General features: G+C 38.5%; 3 protein-coding genes and 3 pseudogenes across 4 annotated transcripts in view; 3 read left to right on the forward strand and 3 right to left on the reverse strand.

Annotated features, from left to right (window-relative positions):
* The window catches only part of LOC111346142 (uncharacterized), a 45,127-nt gene that overhangs the window by 9,928 nt on the left and 10,199 nt on the right, over positions 1-25,000 (forward strand). Inside the window, exons 3-12 of the mRNA XM_088749650.1 lie at positions 711-997; positions 1,369-1,422; positions 2,386-2,653; positions 3,409-3,546; positions 8,066-8,240; positions 8,812-8,995; positions 9,399-9,521; positions 10,949-10,976; positions 11,458-11,660; positions 12,089-12,176. Of these exons, the coding sequence (XP_088605776.1) occupies positions 711-997; positions 1,369-1,422; positions 2,386-2,653; positions 3,409-3,546; positions 8,066-8,240; positions 8,812-8,995; positions 9,399-9,521; positions 10,949-10,976; positions 11,458-11,660; positions 12,089-12,176 (1,548 nt within the window). The remainder of the gene's footprint in view (positions 1-710; positions 998-1,368; positions 1,423-2,385; positions 2,654-3,408; positions 3,547-8,065; positions 8,241-8,811; positions 8,996-9,398; positions 9,522-10,948; positions 10,977-11,457; positions 11,661-12,088; positions 12,177-25,000) is intronic.
* LOC148740221 (uncharacterized) lies at positions 12,525-14,323 on the reverse strand (annotated as a pseudogene). The gene is made up of 2 exons (XR_015996753.1): positions 12,752-14,323; positions 12,525-12,619 (listed from the first exon to the last, which is right to left on the reverse strand). The product of XR_015996753.1 is annotated as an uncharacterized LOC148740221 (transcript).
* LOC148740222 (uncharacterized) lies at positions 14,874-15,608 on the forward strand (annotated as a pseudogene).
* On the reverse strand, positions 15,807-18,206 carry LOC148740223 (uncharacterized; annotated as a pseudogene).
* On the forward strand, positions 18,285-20,895 carry LOC148740224 (ATP-dependent DNA helicase Q1-like). The gene is made up of 2 exons (XM_088748410.1): positions 18,285-18,863; positions 19,539-20,895. The coding sequence occupies exons 1-2, from the start codon at positions 18,304-18,306 to the stop codon at positions 20,668-20,670; spliced, it is 1,692 nt and encodes a 563-aa protein (XP_088604536.1). The 5' UTR covers positions 18,285-18,303; the 3' UTR covers positions 20,671-20,895.
* The window catches only part of LOC148740225 (uncharacterized), a 5,275-nt gene continuing 986 nt past the window's right edge, over positions 20,712-25,000 (reverse strand). The window contains exons 1-2 of the mRNA XM_088748397.1: positions 24,693-25,000; positions 20,712-23,978 (exon numbers count right to left, since the gene is read on the reverse strand). The exon at positions 24,693-25,000 is cut by the window's right edge and continues 986 nt beyond it. Of these exons, the coding sequence (XP_088604523.1) occupies positions 22,155-23,978; positions 24,693-25,000 (2,132 nt within the window). The 3' untranslated portion in view covers positions 20,712-22,154. The remainder of the gene's footprint in view (positions 23,979-24,692) is intronic.

The following is a 25,000-nucleotide window of genomic DNA, read 5'->3' on the forward strand; positions in this document are numbered from 1 at the left end:
GTTTATACAGAATTCGAAGATTCCTTGTAAAACTAAACTGCCTCAATTAAAAATTAAAAAAATATATATTACATACAATATATTGCATAGTAGCTCAAATAGTATAATTAACATGACAATAATTATTAATAAATTATAAAAATCTATCCTTATTTGCATTAAATTTGTTATAATAAAATTTATTAATAACTGTTCTTAAGTGATGAGAAAGATTCAATCATTCTAATGTGTAGTGGAAGGCAATTTCAGAGGTCTACAATACAATTAAAATAAAAGAAAACTTAAAAACATCAGTTCTAAAAAGGCCTTTTCCCAGTGTAGCTTACCGGTAATTATTTCCAATATACTTAAATGTAATCTTTAAAGGTATTTTTGTGACCCAAAAAGGAAGACGTTTCTGAAAGGTAAAATAGTTCATTGCGCAAAATAGTATCTCTCATAAAATTATTATTTTGGGAAATTGTTTTAATGAGGTTTAAAATTAGCAATGAAAATCCTTATTATTAATCAACAATTACTCCAAAATCCTTGCGAAAGTTATTTTTACCTTGTTAGAAGATATATCGACATCATCCCTTTAGTTTCTTTAGATCTCACCTGGTTCCATTTTCATTTCAGTTGGTTTTGCTAAACAGCATAAGCCCTGCAACATTTGTTTTGTTTTTTTTTTATTTAATTTTTCCTGTTGTAACTCGTGTTTATGTTTACAGCCAATCATGTCAGAGGAGATTTTGCTCCACCAAAAAGACCTAACTTTGGAACAGTGGGAAAACCAATTGCTCTCAGAACAAATTTTTTTCAAGTTCGCCTTCCCAAAGGTGACATACATCACTACGATCTTAGCATATCTCCCGATAAGTGTCCAAGACGGGTAAACCGAGATGTCGTAGAAGCAATGGTGAATGCGTACCACAAAGTTTTTGAGGGTGAAAGGCCTGTTTTCGATGGAAGAAAAAACCTCTACAGCAGTAAAGCTTTACAGATTGGAAGAAAACCAGTAAGTGTGATGTTTACATAGAAACTTGCAACTATTTTGGTCACAAACACACATGATGTATGTTTGTGATCATATAAACTAAATTTATTTTGTTTTCAACTGTCTTTACTTTGTCTTCTTATATTGCCAAGGGAAATGGGGTGGGGTGGAGTGGGGTGGGGGGGGGGGGGTTGATGGGGGGCATCTGGAAAGATTTTTTTCAAAAAAATTGTAAATGCCTCAATGCAGTCTGGCCAAAGCCCAAAAAGCCCGTGGATATGGTGCTATAAAAATCTCTCAGTATTATAATAATTATTTTATCCTAAAATGGTGAATTTTGCTGAACTTTGCTCTGCCTCAACTACTTTGATTTAAGATACTGAAAATTTCAGATTGATTTTGAAGTAACACTTCCAACTGAGAACAGTAAAGACAAGGTCTTTAAGGTAAGAAACAAGTCTGGTCTTGGAAATCAATTGAATATAGCTTCAAATTTTTGTATTGCTATAAATTCTGTCAAGTTGCTTTACTTTATAATCACAGCTGTACAGCATTATCAAAAATGACAATTTTTTATGATCATGTCTTCCACTGAGCTTTATCAAAATCTGTGTCGTAATTAATAGAACAGTAGCTTCTTTTATAGGTCATACTCGGCACTCAACAGGTTTCGGCCATCTTGGAGTAGTGTTTCTGGATGAAAATATTTTTCTCCCAGAGGCGACCACCAAATTGTTTCTCTTTACAAAATTGATACATTGTTATGCAGATACTTAGTGAAAATATAAATGGAAAATATATTAACTCTGAGATATTGTTAGCATGAAAGGTATTTTAAAAGATTCTCAGAGATTCTGCGTTTGCAGAATAAAAAATCTGTGGCAGAATTACAGGTATGATAATGAGTGTGAAAGTTTGGCAGTGAAGGATTTGAAGTTTAAAGACAAGAAGTTAAGAATTTGGGGGAGTTGTACAACTTATAAAGGTACCTATCAGCATAGAAACAGTAATGTACTGTATACAGGTACAAGGTTTAATTGGCCTCAGCTGTTTTATTGTAGACGATATGCACAACATATATCTTATTAACCAAGCGCGAGGGCCATACTGGGAGAATATTGGCCTGAGGTCTTGACAGTACGGACCGAGTGCAGCGAGGTCCCCACAAAAGAAACCGAGGGCCGATATTCTTCCAGTACGGTCCCGAGCAAGCTTGGTTAATAAGAGATTTATTATACGACTGAAGTTCAAAGGGGCACAAGTGTGGTATCATTCGGGACCATTTGGGATAGTGCCCGGTCTAATACTTAGAGAATATTGGACTGGCAATAGAGCATTTTGATTGTTTGATTTTAGTTATTGGCCCTCTGCCTGCCCGAGTCATGTAATAAAATTTGATTTTGGTTTAGGTTACAGTCAAGTGGGTTGCACAAGTCAGCTTATTTGCATTGGAACAAGCATTGGAAGGAAAACACAATCAAATTCCATCTGAGACTTTACAAGTTTTTGGTGTGATTTTCAGACATTTGCCATCCATGAAGTATATACCTGTTGGAAGATCTTTCTTCTCGCCTCCTGAAGATTACTACCATCCCTTGGGGAGTGGGTGTGAGGTCTGGTTTGGCTTTCATCAGAGTGTCCAACCATCTCAGTGGAAGATGATGCTTAACATTGATGGTTAGTGCAATGATGTACACTTTGCAGCAGGAGTGTCAAAATAAACCATATACATACTGCTGATGTATTATTTTGGTGTTGTATTTTGATGTAGTATTTTGGAGTCAAGGCAGGATTATATGAGGAAATCATTTGTTAGTGTCTTAAGTTTTTGTAGCACAAAAATCTTGTGACGCTGTAATTTTCTGTTGATAACTGGAAGAGTTAATATTTTACACACTAACATCAGTATGCATATTTTCCATACTGTTCTCTATTCATTTCTCAAGGTGCCGACAGGGAGAATTTGATAAAAAATCAAGAGCTTCTCAAGCTGGTTATCATTTCCTTTATTCTTGCCACCTTAACTCTTTCACTCCCATGACTGACCAAGACAATTTCTCCTTACTATAATTATCAATACAATATTAAGCAGACAAATGATGAGAATAAAGAAAAACATCAGCAAGGGAATTATATGTTGATTCAATACCAAATTCTCCAAACTAACTTCATAAGAATTGTATGGCAGACAGTAAGGAGAATTGCTAAGGAGATCTTGGCAGTACCAGGGTTACTGTGTTAGGAGAAATTGGATGCCAGTCACTGTTAAGGGTCAAATGGTTTAAGGGGAAAATAAAAAGAAGCCTCCACTAACAGTAGGGTCAAATATAACCAAAGATTTGTCTGAGATCATTAGCTGTACCAAGATAGAGAATAATCTCTAAAACTCTGACCATGTTACTGAGAAATTAAACCTTTTGACTTGATCATAGTTTCAGCAACAGCTTTCTATAAATGTCAGCCAGTTGTAGAGTTTATGTGTGAGATCCTTTGCAAACAAGAACAGGATCTTCAAAGGACAAAACCATTGTCTGATGCAGAAAGACTCAGATTCCTCCGAGAGATAAAAGGTATGAAGCAAGTTATGTTATGCATACAAAAAGGTGATATGTAGAGATTGATAGGAATGATTGAAGAAGAGATAAAAGATATGAAGCAAGTTATGTTATGCATACAAAAAGGTGATAAATGATTGAAGAAGAGTTGGGTAATACAATTGTCAAAAAGATGTTTAAAAACGAATGTATACTATTCTAAATCTGATGGATGTTATAAATATCAGTTTGAACAAATATAGCTTAACTGCATGACTGACTTTCAAAGATTTTTACCATGTTATGTTGTTGTTGTTTTTTTTTACTGTTATCATAAAGAAAATGCCATTTTACATGTATTTTTTTCATTTATGATTATGATATTTGTAGCTCCTCTAGTTATATTTTATCAGTTCAATCCACTATATTCTAATCATCAATCACCAAAATTTATATCTGGTAAACATTTGAATGCTATCTTTCCAAATAAATTTTCTGAATTAAAATCCTTTATTTAGAGACATTTTTGTTCATCAATGGATTTCTTGGGTGATTTTACTTATTAAAATTATACTCATCCAAGCATTCTCGCACATGTGGGAGTGCATTCAGTCCTTTAAGTGTCAGGGTTCTCGATAAGTTTTGATGCAGATGGCTGAAATGTAAAAGTAGGCGGTCAGAGAAGCGAGTACCACTGGCACGAGCCTCTACGGGGGTCTTGCAGCATGCCCCCTTCCCTCCCCCCTCCGAAAAACTTCAAAATATAGAAGGTTAGATTTGCCATTTTGAGCCTTTTGGAAAGCAAATTTGGTTTTAAGAAATAATTATTTATTAGAAACAACCATAAATTTTACTGAACATCTTTCTTTTCTTGGAATCCTTATAATGGGACCAGACTACATCCCAAAAAGGGCAGTAGTACATTAAAGTAAAGGTTTTGTAGAACGTCAAGGCCATTCAAGACAGAAAATATATAAATAGAAACTCCTTTTGTCACTGTTTGTGTGTATTGATTTGAATTAGTTTCATTCTCTCAAAAGTAGTTGAAACAATTATTAACACAGAGTTAGCTTGACTCAGCATTTGGCCATGTTAGAAAGAACTAAAATGCCAAGTCATCGTTGTCAGATCCAAAAGCGGAGTCACAGTCACAGTCAGTGTCACTCTCTGAACCTTTTGATTGCAGATTAAGGGCCTCTAGAACTTCCTCATTTACATTTTCCTCATGCTCTCTATCTGCAGCTGTACCACTCTGAACAGCAATTGTCTCCTCCCTTTCACATTGCATTCCCATCTCCTTTGTTTCACACTGGACAATCACCTGAGATGGCTCTGAAGTAGGATTATCTGACTTTGGTACCTTTGGAAGTTTTCTTCTCTCCTTTGCCTCAAGCCAGACTCTGGCAGCTTCCTTTACAACAGGAAAGCAGCTCTGGACACCTGGTCCATTTAATCCCACAGCTAGTATGGCTTGCAGCATGTCATTTTGGAGCCTGCTTCTTAGACGAGTCTTAACGTTCTTTACTGCACTGGCACCCCTCTCTGGCCACGCATTACTGACTGGCAAACTGACAACTACTTCAGCAATGTAGAGAAGGAGGGGGAAGAATGTAACAAAGGAAGATTTATTCTCAAGGAGATGAAGAAGAAACCATTCTGTAGTGGTGGTTCTACTTTAACCAGACTTCACTTCTATTGGAATCATCTTCTTAATGTTATCATTCACATGGTATTTCAGATGAGACCACTCTGCTAGAAGCTTCTCTGATTTTAGCTTTTGGACTTCTTCTGTTTCAATCTGGAAAAAGTGTTTGGCTAAAATGTTGACACTGGAATGTCCATACTCTTGAAAACCATCAGCTTCATATGCTGGCGCATTTACTGGATCAAAGATACTGAGGGCACTAATAACAGAGCTTGAAACAAATCTTTGATCCAAATTATTTGATAGAGCTGCTACATACTTTTGTGTAAGGCTTTGCATTTGTTGATACGAGGTGGGGGGAAATGTGATATCACATCCAAGATTTGTAAAGCTATCGACATCTGCTTGTAGTTTGTCCATAGGGATGTCATCCTCAACAATTCTGTTCAAATGTTGTTTGGTTGCTTTGATTTGTGGTTAAATAAGGGAGAAATTTATGTTGCTTCTTTGAAATGTGTGGAAAAGACTTGAAAGAACTGGAAGAACCTCTGCTAAAATGTACAATGCTCCAATAAACTTTGCATTCTTCATCTTCTTTAAAAGGCCAGCTGCTGTGGCGTCATTGTGTATGCTATCTAACTCTTGCAGTGTTTGTATTACACCACAGTACTGTTGCTTCATAGCTTCTACTGATTTGTCAAAGCTTAGCCATCTAGTTTTGCAAGCTTTTTTCAGTTTTTAGGCCAACACCTTCGTGCCTTTGGTTCAGATCACTCTCACTTCATTCACATTTGTTAGTACTTTCATCAATAATGCCATTCGCTTGGGTGAGTTCTCAAAATGCTTCCACGTTTGTCTTAGTATGTCAGATACATCTTGAATGTATTTGGTGTCTTCATTAGAATCAGTACATGCAAGAGCTAACCTGCGGCATACACAGTGTATAGCAATGTTGCATGGATTATCTCGCTTTAGTTTAGAAGTTACACCCTCTCCTGTGCCTACCATGACAGATGCACCATCTGTTGCCAGCCCCATCAAATTTTTTATGCCTAACTGTGATGAGAGAAGCTCCTCTTTGAGCAAGTCATAGATTGCCTGTGCAGTAGCTGCGTCATGTTCTTTTAGCACATTCTGGGCAGAAAGAAAACTTGTCTCGACTGTTTCACTTTGAGTGCAAAAATACTGGACAAAATTTATTAACTGAGAGGTGACATTAACATCTGTCATCTCTTCAGTCATTGATCCAAAACAGCTTGCTGCTCTAACCTTCTTCAAAGTAAGTTCTTTTACAACATTTCCAATTGTCAAGAAGATTTCAGTCAAAGACCCTTCAGATCTATGTTGAAAGTATTTGATTTCAGCCACCCCTATCACATTTGTTATAAAATTAATAAGTGGGAAGAATTTTCTGTTTGGCAAGTACTCTTTCATTACAAAATAAGCTGTTGAAAAGGCTTTCTCTAAGACTGATATTTCGGTTTCTTTTTTCTCGACAAACTCTTTGTGGAAAACAGACATTCTTGAGATCATCTCTGCTTCTAAAGCACTCTTATGACGCCCTGACTTCCTGTGCGTTTCAATAACATCTGACTTGAATCGGTCAGACGCTACTTCAGAAAATTTGTCAGTTTTATTGTAGGGATTTGTAACTCCATTTTTTTTTACAAATGATACAAAACATTCGTTCCCCAGCAAAGCCACCAGTTGTCGATTTTTTCCACCCAGTCATGGTTAAACTTCTTAGGCTTGATTCTTTGCAATTCCTGCTCAGTGAGTTTTGAACATTTGTTGAAACAGGTATAGTAGTTGTGAAGTTTACCTTGAGTGAAAAACTCTTTAATCAACGCTTCACACTGTACCTGTGGCAACAGAGGATGGATGTTTGTGCTTTCGGCTGTTTTGTCTCCTTCATCAACACATGCTGCTGAATTACTCGTAATGGGAATCGCTGGTGTCTGTCGATCGCTGTTACCGGCAGTTTTCTCACTTTCATCAACACGTGTTGCTGAATCCCTCGTCGTGGGAATCGCTGGTGTTTGCCGATTACCCACATCACCGGCTGCTTTCCCATTTTCATCAACACGTGCTGCTGAATCACTCATCGTGGGAATCGCTGGTGTTTGCCGACCGCCCACATCACCGGCTGCTTTCCCATTTTCATCAACACGTGCCGCTGAATCACTCATCGTGGGAATCGCTGGTGTTTGCCGATTGCCCACATCACCGGCTGCTTTCCCATTTTCATCAACACGTGCTGCTAAATTGCTCGTCTTGGGAATCGCTGGTGTTTGCCGATTGCCCACATCACCGGCTGCTTTCCCATTTTCATCAACACGTGCTGCTAAATTGCTCGTCGTGGGAATCGCTGGTGTTTGCCGATCGCTATCACTGGCTGTTTTCTCACCTTCATCTACTTGGCTTTCCGTTCTTCGTGATTTACAGAAATATCGATCTATTTCAGGCTGGCTTGAAGTGGGTTTTCTTTTACTCATGGGTACTCTATAATTTATTACATAATAAGAATTCCTGCCTTCTTCTAACACGCCAAACGTCACATCGCACTTGTTGACAACAAACACCGGTCAGCGGAATTTCGCAGAAGGTAGGAGGCGCGCATTGGCATTGCGTAATACGTTTTGCAGCTGAAAACGCCTTTCAAGTATTACTCGTTCGATTCACGCGACTTTTAACTTTGAAATCTACGTGTAGATACAAAATAAGGAGGCAAGCTTATCACCGAAAAGTAGGCGGCTCTAAATTTAAAGTAGCCGGTTTTTTAGCCGGCTGCCGGCACTTAATGAGAACTCTGAGTGTTAGTGAATGGACAAAGGTTTTCAAGATTTACTTTTACTAAGAGTCTTATAAATGTGATTTCTAACTGTATCTGTTTTGATTTCTCGTTACCAGGCCTCAAGGTAGAGATAACCCACTGTGGATCAATGAAGAGAAAGTATCGTGTCATCAATGTAACAAAGTTATCTGCACAAACTTTGAAGTTTCCTCTACAACAAATGGAAACAGGTCAGCCCAGTGAGATCACAGTGGCAAGATATTTTCAAGAAAAACATATAAGACGGCTTAAGTAAGTAACGCAGTACTTTTATCACTTATATTGCTGTTATTACGACTCATAATTTTTCCAAGTCAATTTTCCACTTTTCATTTTGTACTATTTTGGCGGCGAGTTTTCAAAATACTTCCCACGGCCTCCTCTGAGCATTGCATCCATCCCTTAAAGCGTTTGCGAAAACACGACAAACACAGCGAAAATAAAACGATTTAAGTGCTCTCTGCGGCCAACGATAAAAATTTGAATTGCTTAAAAGTTTGTTTCGTGCGGCCATTTTGTTGCTCCACTTTCCGTCCATATCTGCTCTCTACTACAGTGTATTACCATTACATCTCGCACGTGCTGTTGTCTTTATCTGGTAAAATGACATAAGAGCAAAATGATATCATGAAATTGCATGAAGTTACATATATTGTACCTCTGGTTGGAAAGAGGCAGTGAAGCGTTTTTCCAAAGAACACAACACAGTGGTCAGGCCAGTTCTCACCCTCAACTTTTTGATACAGATTCGAGCGTATCAATCTACCAACCTTTGTGTCTTTTCTCCTGTTCGTCTCATTTCTTTGTTGTTGTGTTCGTGTAGATACCCTCACCTGCCATGCCTTCAAGTTGGGCAAGAGCAAAAACACACTTACCTTCCCATTGAAGTTTGTAACCTTGTGGCAGGTCAGCGTTGCATCAAGAAATTGAGCGATAAACAAACATCTATGATGATAAAAACAACAGCAAAGAGTGCTCCGGAGAGAGAACAAGAGATCTTAAATCTGGTGAGGGAATATCGAGCATCAATAGCGAATATTTCTAATTTGCCAGCATAGCCTTTTCCCCGATCCCGTTCAGTGGTGTTGTAAATCATTATGTATGCTCATAGTGCGAAGTAGATGGCAGAGTAAAATAGCGCGTTACAGAATATTGCAGGAGAAGGCAGAGGCATTTCATCTTCCCGCCACAAATTTAACGCTTTCGGCACTGCGTTCTGCGTGCCGTGTTTAAACTGAAAAACGCGTGATTATACCCTATTGCGAGCCTCACTCAAAGAAAACAAACACATTACCTTTACAAGGGTGAGAACCGAGGTCTCTGGATTTTTATTCCAGTATTTCTATTCATTGAAGCTCTTTGTAACCAATGACTGACATTTTTGTAATTTCCGCTCACTTACAACCTCAGATCAGGAAAGCTGACTTCAACAATGACCAATATGTCAAGGATTTTGGAATCTCGATAGAAGACAAGATGGTGGAACTTCAAGGGCGGGTGCTGCAAGCACCTAAGCTGCAGTATGGCGGAAAGGTAACTGAAGTAACGTTAATTTTCCCTTTTTTAAGTTAGATCCGTTTTGAAGATGTTGAAATGCTTTTTAAAAAGCTTTCGAACTCAGATAACGGTTTGATGGGAAAGAAAATAATCAAAAGGGTAAGAATAAACAGGATGGAAAATAATGGAGAAGAATAAAAAGGGACGAGGGTAAAGTCTTAAAGTGCACCTAAACCCAAAAATTTTTTTTCGTTTAACGAAATAAGCTTATTTTTTAAAGTATTTTTGTGCAAAATTTTTTAATTTGCTCAAATCTTTAATTTTCTGTGCCAAGTCAAAATACGGAAAATCGGCCGCCATCTTGCCCCACGACCGAGTTTAAAGAGGAATGGCTCTAGCGGGTAATGTGACGTCAAATCGAGAACACGAAAGTCTGCATTTCACACATTTTCACTTGTTTGGGAAGGTTGTGGTCAATATTGTCCGAAATATGCCGACTAGGTGTGTTGTATGAGGAATGTATGAAGCGCGATACCCTCTTGCAAATTTTGCACGTTGCTACATCCTTCTACAACACTTCTATTACATAGATCACCGATCTATGATCACTATGATAACAAAGATCACCGATCACTTCACGAGCACCTCCGCCAACGTAATCTATATCATAGCTTGCACTTATTGCAAAAAGTTACACATCGGCGAAACAGGAAGACGACTGGGTGACCGATTCCGAGAACACCTTCGCGACGTAGAAAGGAATGACGAGGACGCATCAAAACCAGTTGCTAGACACTTTAATTACAATACAACCCGCAATTCCTCAATTCGCTCTGACGAAGGGGTAACGCTGGAAACGTCAGCTTTTTTATTCGTTACGGTGGCCAATTTAAAGTTTCAACTGAGTTGATATAACCAAATTACCTTGTTACCCCCACCGACGCAGCACCACAGTTTCTTTAGAAACTTTTAGCCTTCATTCATCTACTTCAAGGCTTTATTTAGTTGCAAAATACTTTAAGGTAAGATTTATCAAATCCAAAGAATTCTGGTCGCCAACTTGGCGACTAATTTTGGAATCTTGATCGCCAGCACGGTAATCTTAGTCGCATTAGCGACTGTACTCGGTGCAATTTCGTGCATGCCTTGCTTGATAGAGATTTATCTAGTGGGTAGCGTTATTCACCCCTCTAACAAGCGTGGGCTGGTAAAGGCACTCGAACCCAGACCTCTCGACCCGAAGTCCAATGCACTAATCATTTGCCCAGAGCGTCTCCCACAGGGAGAAGAAACTTCAAAATTTTAAATAACATTTTTTTCCATGGAGATAGAGGTCTGAAATTTGGCAATATTCATTATTGCACGGTATTTTTCATGTATCCCTTACAGAGCTTTCGTTAAATGAACTTATTGCGTATCACTCTTTTTGGTATTTATCGAATTTAATATTAATTTCTTCTTAGGACAAACTGAAAATTTCCCCAAAACAAGGTACAGTGAACAATTTTGTGAAAAATCACTTAATGGTGGTAATAATGAAGAATCAATTTAAAGGCTGTACCCAGGTGAAGTCGGATATTTTCTGAAGAGTTTTTTAGTTCATTCTTCAGCCGGCTGGTGCGTCCGTTTGCCTTTTTAATCACAAAACAGGATTGTCTAACCCTAGTGTTGTTGGAATTGAATGCTGTACTTCGACATAAAGACGACTTTAGACAGAACAATGACAGCAGCAGCGGTGGAAAGAGGAAAAAACGGTTATTCACGTCTAAGTCTTTATCTGATGGCGAAAAAAAAAATCATTACCCAAATTTTTGTTACGTGGATGACACAGGAAAAGGCCTTGATAATTCTCATTATCATGCAAAAAAAAGTAAATATTCCTTTCGCTTGGTAGAAAACTATTCTCAATTGCCTGTGAGTATTTTTATACTGTTGCATCGTCTAACTTTCATTTTCATGCTTCGCTTTCCAGGAGCATGGGACATGAGAGGAAAGCAACTGTTTCACGGCATTGAGATTAAAGTGTGGGCAATAGCTTGCTTTGTCGACCCACGAGAAGTCAGCGACAGAGTATTGAAAAACTTCGCCCATCAACTGATGAGGATTAGCAGCGAAACTGGGATGCCAATCAAATCTGAACCGTGCTTCTGTAAATACGCTAAGAAAGCCGAGGATGTGAGTAGCTCAACTTCAAAATTCTCCTCAACGTCGTGAGAGATTTACTTAGATTAGCGTTAAGAGAATTTGTAAATTCAAAGACAAAGTTCTTTAGTGTCTTGATATCAGTTTTGTGTATCGTTTCAAGAGTTAATTTTATTGGTTTCAGTTGAAAACATACTTGGAGTGTTTCAATTGTCTTTATCTATCTTGAAAGGCGAGGAGAACTCTGGAAAAGAAAAACAGTTTGAGACGCAAACTCAGGCTATCAGGGAAGGAGAATTTCCCGTATCTCCTTAATGAAACAATGAAAGACAATTGCATAGAAACTTGCTTATGTAAACACGGCACTCGTTCTTTGGTTAATAAAATTATTCTTGAAGGACGGGAAGTTGTTTGAAGTGCAAGAGATGAAAGAGATTTGTCGTGTTGTTTTATCGTGTCAGGTTGAGCCCATGTTTAAACATTTGAAATCCACCTTTGCCAATCTTCAGCTCATTATTCTTGTGTTGCCCGGAAAAACAGCAGTATATGGTAAGTTTTGAAAACACGGAAGGAGAAACGAAAAATGTTCAGCGTTGAATTTGTGATCACAGTGCGATTTGTATGACTGACTGAGGAACTGATTGATTGACTGACTGACTGACTGATAGTCTGTTAGACTCATTGACTGACTGACTGACTTACTGTCTGACTGACTGGCTGATCGACTGACTGGCTGTCTGACTGACTGGCTGATCGACTGACTGGCTCTCTGACTGGCTGGCTGATCGACTGACTAAATGGCTGACTGACTGGCTGGCTGGCTGTCTGACTGACCGACTGAATGGCTGGCTGGCTGTCTGACTGACCGACTGGCTGGCTGATGGAACGACTCACTGACTAACTGATAGACCCATGGATTAAAAATGCATACTGATCCAACCTGTCGAGTAGCTTAGAGTCTGCAAGTATCCCTGCATCATGCCCTCTACCTTCTAGGAAAAAAAAGAAACTTGTATTTCAAATGAGATGCAGTTTCGCAAAGATACCATTTCATACGTGCTGGAAGTGTTTGGCATCACGAATACTATAGACCAAAAATTACGTAATACATTTCTTTTACTAACCAACTGGGCCAAACAGGTTGCCTATCAAACCATTTGGTAAAGTTACGGACTGAGACTTCAAGGAGTGAACCCTTTTGTGGCCGTTGAACATTATTCTTTGTTGTTGCGAGGGTCTGCATATCGGTCTAATCGTTCCGTCTATAAACCCGAAACAATTTTTGTAGTGCAGCCCCTTTATTCGATATAGCATCCGTGTGGGTGTCGAAGTCACGTGGATTCAGTAGATCATGATTCCACTGACACAGTTTGTGACCATGTATATCGTAAATATAATTCATCACCGTATTTGATATCATGCTAAGTTCAGGAACCGGTCGGCCGAATCGTGCGAGCATGTCGCTATATCGGCAAGGAAACGACATTCGCCTGAGAAAAATACATAGCCCCTCTAACTTGTCGGCAGTGGTTCTCTGATTACAGTGGAAGGTGTCCGGTAGTCGAAGCGCATCAGCCAGCAGTGGAGGGTCCTTTTTTCCAACTCTAAACTCGGACTTGCACTCAGGTTCCTCGATACTCTCGATACTAAACCTCGCGTATTTTTCGTACGAAAACTCAGGGTTTTTAGACGAATTCTCTTTCAGTAATAGCAACAGTTCCTCATCTGACACCACTCCTTGGTCATGAGCGATTAAAAGTGATGTTCTCACATCCCTTAAATACGGCATGTTGCAAATTACGGCCACATTTCCTTTGTAAACAATGACCAAAAACGTGACAGCTGTGATCAGCTGTCACGTTCGTGGTGACGCAGGTGTCCAGCTCAAGTAAAAAATTTCGCGCCTAAAACGTCGTTGTCGATCCAGTCTCCCCCGGTATTCTGACGTCCGTGACATCAAAAACGTCTGATGCTTAAGCTCTCTGGTGAGATTTAGCAAGAGGACGGGAACGTCATTTCAGAACGGAGCGCGTGGAATAGTCTGGACACGAGTCTTGCACGACTTCCGGTGATGGCGTTACCGGTCTCGCAACATGTTTAGGACGGCATTTAGATGGTTTTCCCGTCCTGATCGAAACGTCTGAAATTTGTATTCATAAAACCGGTTGAAGAGGTAAGAGAATCTCTTAGAATTATACAAATAAAAGTTTCCAGGCCAGGTGTTTCTCACTGTAATGTTTATACGGCGTTTTGTCCAATTGCTCTCCTACATGGGCCTATTTCTTCTTACAGATGTGAGCGAAATTTATCAATTGATTAGCAATCAAAACTTAGCGTCACGCATTTCAGTTGTTGTTTTTTTTCTCTCGATTTTGTGGGTTCGTCTCTTACACAGTTTCTTATTTTAAAGGTACGCTGACAACTCTTAGAAAGATAAACTTGCGAAATCTAATGTGATTTTAGTAAACAGCATGAGCAAGTTGATCAGTTTATTTATTGAAATTGATGCAAATTTTTTTTCAGTCTGTTGTTGTCGTTGTTTCCGCGATGGATGCAAGCAGTACAGAAAGCTCTGGCCCAAAAAAAAAGTGAGAATGAAATTTAATGTTTTCGTAAATAAGTGTAAACATTTTTAGCAAGCAATTTCGAACGCGAAAAAATATGCATCTAGATAGAAAAGGAAAATGTAAAATAATGCAAATCATTAAAAACTGGATCATTGGATAATGCAATTAAAGACTTTTTAGCGGCTTAGCCATTATGGTATATGAGCCAATATACCATAATCTACAAATATGGTAAGCGTACGCGTCAGCTTAAAATCAAAAGGGAGCTAAAAAATCCAGTTTCTTCTTCCAAAATAAGAATTTCTTGGGGGCGTTTTTAATAAAACAATTATTCCACTCGCACTTGTTGGATATGAGATGATTATAGCCAACGAGGCACGTAGCGCCGAGTTGGCTATCTATCATGTCATATCCAACACGCGCTCGTGGAATAATTGTTAATCAGCCATGTGTTTTTCTGGATGACACGATATTCAGATTAGAGGAGTAACATCGCCAAATATTTTGGCATTTTAGCTTATTTTATGTTCAAGTAACTTTATACCAGCTTAAGACAGTAGGTTTTTTTATATGCCCACTTTTCTAAGAATCTTTTGTTTATGATTGTCAGTTATCAGATCAATCACGGTGTGGACTGAAGGAAGAGATATGAAACTCTTGCGAGCTGTGGCAGCTGAAGGGGTTTTTGTATAACAATAAAAGCGGGAACAATAAAGCGGAAACAATAAAGCGGGAAGCAGAGAGAGAGGAGCACTATGGCAGGCTGTTGCTTCTGACCTTGTGGCAGAGGGTATGCCCGTCATTTCACGGTCAGTCAGAGACCGGTATAATATTCTAGCCGAGAAGTGGCGCTTAAGAGTGAGGGAGGAAGAGAGCGAGAGTGGTGGTGGGGATGAAGAAATGACTGAAGTTGAAAAGCTGTTGGAGGAGTTGGTGGTAATGGAAAGGGAGTCTGAGATGAAAAAAGGGCAGAGGGATGAAGAGAAGAAATTAGTGGAAGGAGAGAAAAAGAAAGCAGTAGAGATGAGGGAAAGAGCTATGGAGAGGCTAGGACAAACCAAAAAGAGGCAAAGAGAAATAGAAACGATGAGGGAAAAGGGGAGAAAAAGAGAAGAAGATCAGGAGGAGAGGCATTAGAGTGGTTAAGAGAAAAGGGAGACACCATGCGTGAAATAAAAGAGCAAGAATTCAGGGATAGAAGAGAAGAAAGGGAGGCCCAGAGGTCTCAAAATGAACAGTTAATGTTGCAGATACAGGCCCAAAATGAGCAAATGAAATTTTTCCAACGGCAAATGCTACAGCAAATACAGCATCAGCAACAACAGCAAAATCAGCAACAACAACAATTTCTAATGTTACAGCATCAGATGATGCAAGTTTTGTCACAACAACTTTCAAAGAGAGATTAATTATATCAACAAATTTTCAGTAAACTTTAATTAATACATTTATGCATTATTGTTTGAATTTAAGAGTTTTGTATAATTATGAAACAACATTTTGTTTGAAATGTAACCTTTTTTTGAAAAAAAGGTAAAGGCCAATTATTTTTATGAAAGAAAAGTTTTGGTCAGCAGGCCTTCGTAAATTTAAATGTGATGTGAATAAAAAAAGGGAAAAGAACAATTTTTAATGTTGAATTCAAAATAATTTAATGGGTGCCTGTGTTACATGATTCAACTGCTTTGAAACTTCTTTTTCATGGAGCCGTATATTTCACACGGCTGTAAAAATAAACAAAATGATGTATTACGAAACCTCATCAAATTTCCTGCTACTGGGGTTCCTGATTGGTGTCCAGTTGACCTCAAAACAGACTGTCAAAGAGTACTACATACAATCAGTACAAAATGTGTTTACCTGCTAAAGTAATTGGTATACTACGCACCATTGATATAGTGGCTGTAAATGTTACCCTGGGGCCAGGGTTTGGACACTTTTGAGGATTTTGACTTTTCAAGAAATTCCAGTGAACCTTAGTCAAGAATTACACAAGAATGATGGGTAAACAAAAACGCTTTGCACTCATTGAAAGCCTACTAATTTCCATGATTCTCCGGGAGCCAAACCTAAATTCCAAGACTATCCAGGTCCAGGAGGTGAAATCATAAAATTCCATGACTTTCTGGGGTTTCTAGGTCTCATATGAACCCTGCTACCAAATAAATGAAGGATTAAAACTAAGAAAAATGTTAAAATTACAAAGATGGGTAATGCCACCAAAATCTACACTTTTTGAAAAAATCACCAAAAAACAGTGACAAAAATTATTGCACTTTCTGTGCTGAAGAGAAATATCACTCAATCTACATGTCATTACCAACAAATTTTTTGAAATTTGTAATCCTCCGCTAAGAGTAATGAGTGAATATGTGTAGCCATGCCAATGAAGATTTCTACATCCCAACATTCATATAAAAAATTTCCATCCAATAAATGGCACAGAGTTGCCTTCAGTTAATAATACTTTAACATTATAAGATTGACAAATTTTACAGTACAAGAATACCATTCATGACTGATTCACAAGTTACACAAAGAAATTTTCATCATTTCTTTGAGGTGACTGGTCAAGACAGCTGACTGGTTCCTTACTAAAAGGTTATTGTAAGATTTTGGACTTGACCATGCATAATTCTAAATTATAGCAACTCACGATCAGTTGTTTTGAAAAAATATATGAAAGTACTGAGGTATTGATTTATTCAGTTTGAAATATTCAGTCAAGGCATTAAGGAGCTCCTCACCTAAACTGAAGAAACATTATTTCTTTATCTTTTTATTGTCAGCTAATGCATAACCAGTTACCTCTGCTGATAGAGTGTGCAACTCTTCCATAGGCCTTAATACAGAATAAGACCAAGTCAAGTTATTGGAAGTAGTCCTGCAAAGAAGGTGGTTGGACTTCAAACTTTCCTGAGACAATGTTCCCATACAGACAGGTCAATGCATTTTCCAAAAGGGCACAAACAATGTAAAATTTTCCTACTGAACTCAAGTTAATATTCAATTGGCTTTTAAAATCAATGAACTTAAAATAGTTTGTAATGTTACCAAAAAGCCACTCAACTGCAACTTTTACTTCACTCATAGCTGTATTGTACAAGAGCATTTGCGGAGTGAGTTGAATGTTTTTGAATGGGGCCTGCAAGTGTACGCCCAAAGGATATGCGGGATCCCCATAGAGACAAACAGGATCCCCATAATTATGAAATGCCACCCTCCGCAGCTCATTCAGAATGCCCGATTGCTGGAGCATTGTACTATCGTGTCGTTTCCCTTCAAAGGGGCCATGAAGGTTCGCAATTAATCCATTTGGGATCACAACACTCTGAAATTTTATGGAATGGATTCTCTCGTGACCATTGTACATAACTCTTTGGTTTTCTTGTGGCCTCGTTATCCCACGCACAGTTCCATCAATAAAACCAAAACAATTACTCAATGAAGCACCAAGACGGTGCACAGCCTCTGCATAACTGTGCAGCTGGTCAGGCTGCAAAAAGAACTGATCCCAGCTGCGTAGTCGATAGTTATGATTATCATAGATGAAATCGATCACGGTGTTAAATATTAAGCAGAGCTCGGTTGGATTCCTGCCAAAGCGGGGTACTATGTCTGTATACCTACAAGGGTATGCCAATCTCTTCAACAAAATGCACAGACCCTCCGTTCCACCACAAACGGTTCTTTGTTCGCAAGTAATTTTTTCTGGAATGCCAAAACGTTCACATAATTCTAGCAGATCTTTCTTCTGCAAATCTGAGCTCCCCCTTACACTCCACATCGCTCCACTCGTCTAAACTGAATCTAGGGAATTTCCAGTATGGGAAAATCGGTTTTGAGGAGTATGCGTCATAAAGAAGAAGAAATTCATCATCGTCGATGATATCAAAGAAGCTGGCTGTTAACAGAGCATTGCGGACGGAGCCTAAGCCACCAGTAGCCATGATCTGAGATCAACCTCGTTCCCAGGGTCTTTTCCCTTTGTTGGTGGGTGGAGCTGGGGGTGGGGCGGGAAAAGGCCCTGGGATCGGCCGGTCACATGATCTCAAAACACCCAAAAATCTTGGGTGTACTGAATTCATATATTAACAGAAATATTCAAGATGGTGGTCCCGCCGAGTGCAGAAGAGTTTTTGTCAGTCCTTCGCCGAGTCGGATTTTCTTTGAATATAGGTAATTTTCCATCATTGAATTTAAAACCTCTTCAAATGAAGTGTTTTGAATATGTGCTGAAAGGCCAGGATGTTATCGGAGTCCTACCTACTGGATTTGGCAAGTCGATTCTTTTTCACCTTCTACCGAATTTCTTTCCTGTCAAGACAACCAAGAACATAGTTATTGTAGTATGCCCTTTGAATTCCATCATTGAAGACCAGTTGAAAGTTTTAAAAGCTCGGAGGATAACCGCTGATGTGTTACAGGTACCTGTAAACGCGAAAGAAACGGCCGAGAACTTGTTCGGAAATGAACAAGAAACAAGCGAGCATGTGGCCGTGATCACAACAAAGTTTCCTCAGGATGTAGTGAACGGCAACACTTCGATCGTATTCGCCCATCCAGAGACTCTATTAAGTAAGGAAGGGCGAGAATTGATGGGAAGCAAAGTCTTTCAAGACAATGTTGTGGCCTGTGTTGTTGATGAAGCACACTGCGTTGAATTATGGTAAGTGCCTAAATTTATTAATTTCTTGTTTGTTCATTTCATATTTGTTTCAGAGAGTAAATTATCTATATAAGCTTATGTCTCGGAAAACTAATTAAAGCACGGTTGCAGCACTGACTTGTATTTACGGTGAAATTCTGCTGTATTCTCTATTTATAGAGTATGATAGATTTTTCTCTAGGAACTAATTCATCTATGATTCCTGTGACGTTTACACCGCTCACTGATCTATATTTATTTGCCAGTACAAGGAAACAAGATTAATTGTCTATGGTTTTATTCTGGCATGCAGTTTTCCAAATTCTTGATGCATTGCTTTGTGATTTAGAAGTGGAATGTTCACCTTTGTCTCCATGCCCCTACAACTGAACTATTCTTAGTTGAACAATTACAAAGAAGGTGCCAACAGGGAAGAACCTAAGTTCTATATTAAGTTGACCCCCAAACCTAAAATAACCTGTAAATAAGGAGATAAAGCCATTTGCTAAAAGATAAATTCAAGATAAAATAAATATACCAGTATACACAGTATACTTTTTAGTTATTAATAGACATCCATCCATATGAGGGAGCTATTATGAAATACAAAAGATACTTCTACAGAAACATGTTAACTCAAAAGAAAACGTTATAGATATAGATATATATATTACAGGGTTTACTTTTCTTTTTCAGGGGTGAAGAATTTAGAAAGGACTTCAAAGATCTTTCGGTGTTGAAGGCCTTTTTTCCTAATGTACCCACAATGGCTCTAACAGCAACAGCACCACCTCATTTATTGAGGGGCTTGAAGCGAAGTCTGTGTTTAAAAGATGAGTGCAAAATTGTTGCACAAAACCCCAACCGGGTAAACATATATCTGAATAAGAAATTGCGATGGAGTAACCACCATGGGGATGAAAGTTATGATCAAATCCTTGGGCCAATTGCCAATCAACTAGCAATTCAAAGAGAAAACTATCCCATGACAATTGTCTACTTAAAATTGAAATATTGTGGATATGCTTATGGATTATTTGAAAGAATATTGGGAGACAAGCAGTATGTTGGAGAAACTTCAGAACCCACTGCAAGACTGTTTGCTCAATTTCATGCCCCCCAAACAAGTCGCATGAAGAAAGATATTTTGTCAGAAATAAAGAAAGAAAATTCGAGGGTGAGGGTGCTCTTTGCAACATCAGCACTTGGCATGGGGGTTCATGCTCCTTATGTGCTGAACATTATTCACATAACACCACCAAGTAGCCTTGAAGCATACATGCAAGAAATTGGTCGGGCCGGTCGCACAGGACTTTCATCGTGTGCTACACTCTACTACAATAATTCTGATATTGGAAATAATATGAAACATGTAGAAGAATCAATGAAAACTTACTGCAAATCACAAGACACCTGTCAGAGGAAACTTCTTCTAGATTACTTTGGATTCTCTTGTGTTCAGCAAGATAACTGTTGCTGTATATGTGATGGAAAGTTCAAAATAACTGAGGAGGATGTACCTCATGTTGTTAAAAGCAAGGTGAGATTACTGCCCAACAATAACAGTGTTACCCTTGAAAGATTAATCAGGGGTGCAATTTCTGCCCAAGAGTCCCAAGCAGCATCAGAGAGTTCCATGCTATTTGACATTTCTGTAGATAACAATCTGGTTACAAAAGTTATGGAGGGAGTGGAGTATATTGAATCAGAAACAGACCTATTGAAGACCTTTGGTATCTGGGATGAAATCTGTTCCTCTCAGATCTTTTCGCTAATATGCAAGCACACTACTCTGTGTAGAACTGTAATGAACTCTGATGATGATTAGAACATCAGTACTTATTATAAAGACTGCAAACTACTACAAGGTATCTTGATTCAAACCAAAATCAATATTGATATTGATTATATCTGTTGTTTCTACAATACCGATCAGTTTGTTTACCTTTGTTTCCTTTTTGCTATGTCTGAGCACAATAATGTGGTGAGAAAGTCAACTTAAATTGTAAATACTGTGGGCAACTCTAAATAGATCTTGATTCACACACCAAAAGTCACTTTTGATATTAATTATCTCTGTTGCTACCATGGTACTGATCAGATTGTTTACCTTTTAAAGTTTGTTAGTACACAAACTTCACAAGGATCTGTGAACCCCATATTACATGTACTAATGTTGGAAATCTGCTGAGATTTTGTAGTAGGTCATTGGAAATAAGCACACACACTGTCCTTACCAACCAGCCATCAATGACAATTGGATGAGTCTGCTGATAAGTACCCCACATATTTTCCTTATAAACAGGACCTTGTCACATTGTAAAAGCGAAAATAATTTCTTATTTACCAAGATAAATTTCTTATTTACTAAGATAAGATTTCTTATTTACCACGATACTTGCAGATTTTGCTAAATGTTTACCATATTGAACTCATAAGCTACAAGTAAACAAGGTACAATTCACACAATTAATAGGACATATTAATGGATTAAATCTGCTGTTATGTTGGTCCTAGAGAAAGGAAACACCCTAGTTTTATTTGTTCTAAGTTGACTGCAATAAATTTTTCAGTTTCCCAAAATAATTGATTATATATCAAGCATGATCAACTGCCACATCACTTTAAGTTTTATCAGTTTTTGATTATGATCCATGAATAGCACAACACTACACAGTACTAGTAGTGTTATTGCTATTGTTTCAGGTTATTGGCTATCCTCATAAAAGCCATAACATCTCAGCTGAAATTTAATGGCTCACTTGTCTTTAATAAAAATTCAGGATCCCAGAGATGTTAAGTAAGGCATTACTACTTGTATTTTGCTAAATTCAGAGATTCAGCTGTTTTAACTAAAAGTCAGTGTCTTACGGTATATATATTTCATTCAACGATATAATTATAGAACTAGCTTGGTGAGCAGGCAAGATGGCACTTTCTAACCCACTTGTTATTAACTGCTGTGTCCTGCACGAAACTTCCTTAAAAGCCATGTAATAAATCCAAAATTGACCTAGCCTGTTCTTTCAAGATGGCTGGATACTGGAAATCTGTTTATGGAGCTTTACTCCATCTCAGTCCATAAACATGCAAAAAAAAGACAAAAAAAGAAAGTGGCTAATACCCAGCCATCACGACCTTGCACTTGGTCAGTAACCCATAAATATCGATCTCAGCAGAAATTCAGTGGCTCACTAGTCTTAACTGAAAGATAAGGGTCTAAGAGAGGTCAGTTACGTCATTACTACTTGTATTGTGCAGAATTTGGCGATTCAATAGTCAGTGAATAACTACAATCATCCTCAGTAGTATCTAGGTTGATAATTCTCCCATGTGTTTGGCCAGCCACTGATGATAGTCAACAATGTTCAAATACCTTAAGGGAGACCTTTTAATGTCAGGGAAGCTGTCATGACTTCTTCCAGGCACATGATTAAAAGGATTCAAATGCAATAGGTCATTCACCATTTCTTTCTCATCATTAAGTGAGTTGCACATTGTATGTTGCACAGATGTCTTATGGATGCCCACAGATGAGTCAAACTGCTCTACAATCTGATGGATGCCAGTAGTTGCTTTACAGACCTTGCTAATTGAGTTTAGACTCTTGTTTGGTCCCTGCCTTTGGACAATGTGTTTACTGCATCTATTTGAAATTTCTTGGGCCAAATCATCTTCAATATTCTTTCCGGCACCACCCCTCCAGTTAACAAAAAATCCCCATTTGAACTGTTCAGATAAGCGTGGGGTTAGCAGGCACTCAATCTGAGCTATACTCACAAACATTTCAATAGCATATTTGCTGTAAGCCCCCATAGACTTGAAAACTGACAGCAAAAGTTTTTGGTTGATGAGATTTCTGTTGCCATCTCCCTCCCCTGCAGTGTCCTTCATCTGCATGACAAGAGTAGCCAGGAAAATACAACAAAGGGCATAATTTCTTATATAATCATCTTCATCGTCACAGTCATTGACATCTACTTTCTGTAATAGGAACTTGTCAGTGAACTTTCCAAAAGCATCATCAAAGTACTTCTTCTTGTTTTCTGAGCTCTTATGTGCAATGTTTTCTGGGAATTTATGTGCTGAGGGAGTGTCCTCTAGGTCTGACATCCCAAAAAAGTTCAGGGCAGCTGTTATGATGTAAGCTTTCCCCACGCTGAGGAACAACTCTTCACTTCCTTCATAGGAGTCAAGAACTTTGGATGGGGTAGCATTCCTCCTATTGTACTTCTCTCTGAAGTACTTTAAGGTGCCAACTTGATTCACAGACTCAGCTTTGTGAAGAAACGAGTAAGAATACTGCAGAAGGGATGCTTTTGTATGCCACATTACTGGTTTAAAAGGTGAGCAATGTTCAAAACGATCAGCTGCTGTGTGAGAACCAGATAGCAGATCTTTGGCACCTGCAAATCTGACCCGAGTGAGCTGATCACCTGCAAATGTAATCTTCATCTCCCTCATTGCATCATCATGGGTGTCTGGTTGGTGCGCATTTGTCTGTCCAGATGCTGCAGGCCCGTCGGGAATCAGTGGATTGTCAGTGTGTGGCAGTTCATCTAGCAACCCTGCTTGAACATAGATTTCAGCAATCCACTTTTCATAAGTTCTTAATATGTGAACACAATCATCATACTTTGCTTCATTTGCATTGATGATTGGCAAACTTACTATGGTAGACTTCTGTGACATTTGCTGGCTGTACTCATGAGGAATGTGATCTGGTATAACAGATTTCAAAAACTTAAATTTGGGAAAAAACTCAAGAACAATTCTACCAAAAATAATTGTGGCACATTCTGCATAACGTTTCCATTCAGGAACATTCAAGGAAAAATTATATCGAGGGAAATCTTTGATGTTTCCTTTAGGGTTGTCATTAGGCAAGTGATTGAAGTTAATTCGGTTCTCAATCAAGTTACTGGCAAATAAGTGTAGATCCTCATTCTGAATTTCCTTTCTCATGTGCCCTTTCAAAATTTTCAGGTCCCAGTTGTCACCAGTGCCTCGGAACACACTACCTCTCTTTACTTGCTGAACCACTTTGTCTGAAAAATGACCCCCTAAGAGCTTCAGCAGGGTGTCCCTTCTCCCAGATGATAGGCACACACCAAGTTTGTTCAGTCGTTCTTGAAGCTAGGGATTACAAGGGAATCAGAAATTAACAGCAAATTAACTACACATGCACATGCAGTAACCTCCTGTTTCACAACTTTATAATATAAGCCAAGAAATTTCGGAGTTTTGATTGGTTGATAATGGCCCTATTTTCGCGTAATAGTGGTAAAACAGAATAAAAATGGATGGTATAACAAGGTTACCATGACAACCTTTTACTTTGCCTTTTCCTTTTGGCCTGTGTTTGTTTTTTCAACCGTAACGAAATAAAGGACTCGTGTGCGTTTCCGAAAATTTCTCGGCTTCTGTTATAAAGAAATAATAGCATGACTTGTAGTGGTATTTGGCAATAATACCGGCTCGTAATATTTCAAAATTATCCAAATACCACTCACCGCTTCGCGGCTCGTGGTATTTGGATAATCAATTTTGAAATATTAATCGCGGTATTATTGCCAAATACCACTACAAGTCAAGCAATTACCTATACTTATCCTATCACTCACAATATATTTCTGAATGGATCTTTCAATTAGAATCACAATCACAACCTAACACAAAACTACCTCACAAGGATCAAATTTCTGCAGAGCTTTATATAATTAAGAGGATAAAATGCAGATTGTATTCAATGCATGATTGCACTGGTGAATAATAAATACTACAGTGCGACTAAAGCAGTTGATTAAGGATAACAATCCAATGTTATATATATCTTTAGCTAAGAATTACCTTTTTGGTACATCCACCTTCATTGATGAGAACTGTATTCACACGTTTCACCAGGTTGAGTTCGTGCCATCTCTCGTTCATGAGGATCGAGTACAGAAAACTGTACTTTACTTGAAGCTCACGCTTTGTGTCTGAGACGGACTTCTCTTTGCCAGACACTGCGTTCATAATCTCGACAAGATAAGGGTGGTTCATCTTCAATTCGACCCAAATTTTATTGAAATCGAAACTGTTCATGCTCTCAAATTCATTTCCATATAAAACGGAACCTTGCGAACGTTTGCACAGCTTTGCACACGACGTTTTCA

The sequence above is a fragment of the Stylophora pistillata genome, chromosome 2 (assembly GCF_964205215.1).
Source record: "Stylophora pistillata chromosome 2, jaStyPist1.2, whole genome shotgun sequence".
Classification (NCBI taxonomy): domain Eukaryota; kingdom Metazoa; phylum Cnidaria; class Anthozoa; order Scleractinia; family Pocilloporidae; genus Stylophora; species Stylophora pistillata.

Bases quoted from the DNA above. Each gene is read 5' to 3' on its own strand.
- LOC148740224 (XM_088748410.1), top strand. From the start codon at position 18,304: ATGGTGGTCCCGCCGAGTGCAGAAGAGTTTTTGTCAGTCCTTCGCCGA. The intron at 18,864-19,538 runs GTAAGTGCCTAA...TTTCTTTTTCAG, and splicing joins GCACACTGCGTTGAATTATG to GGGTGAAGAATTTAGAAAGG.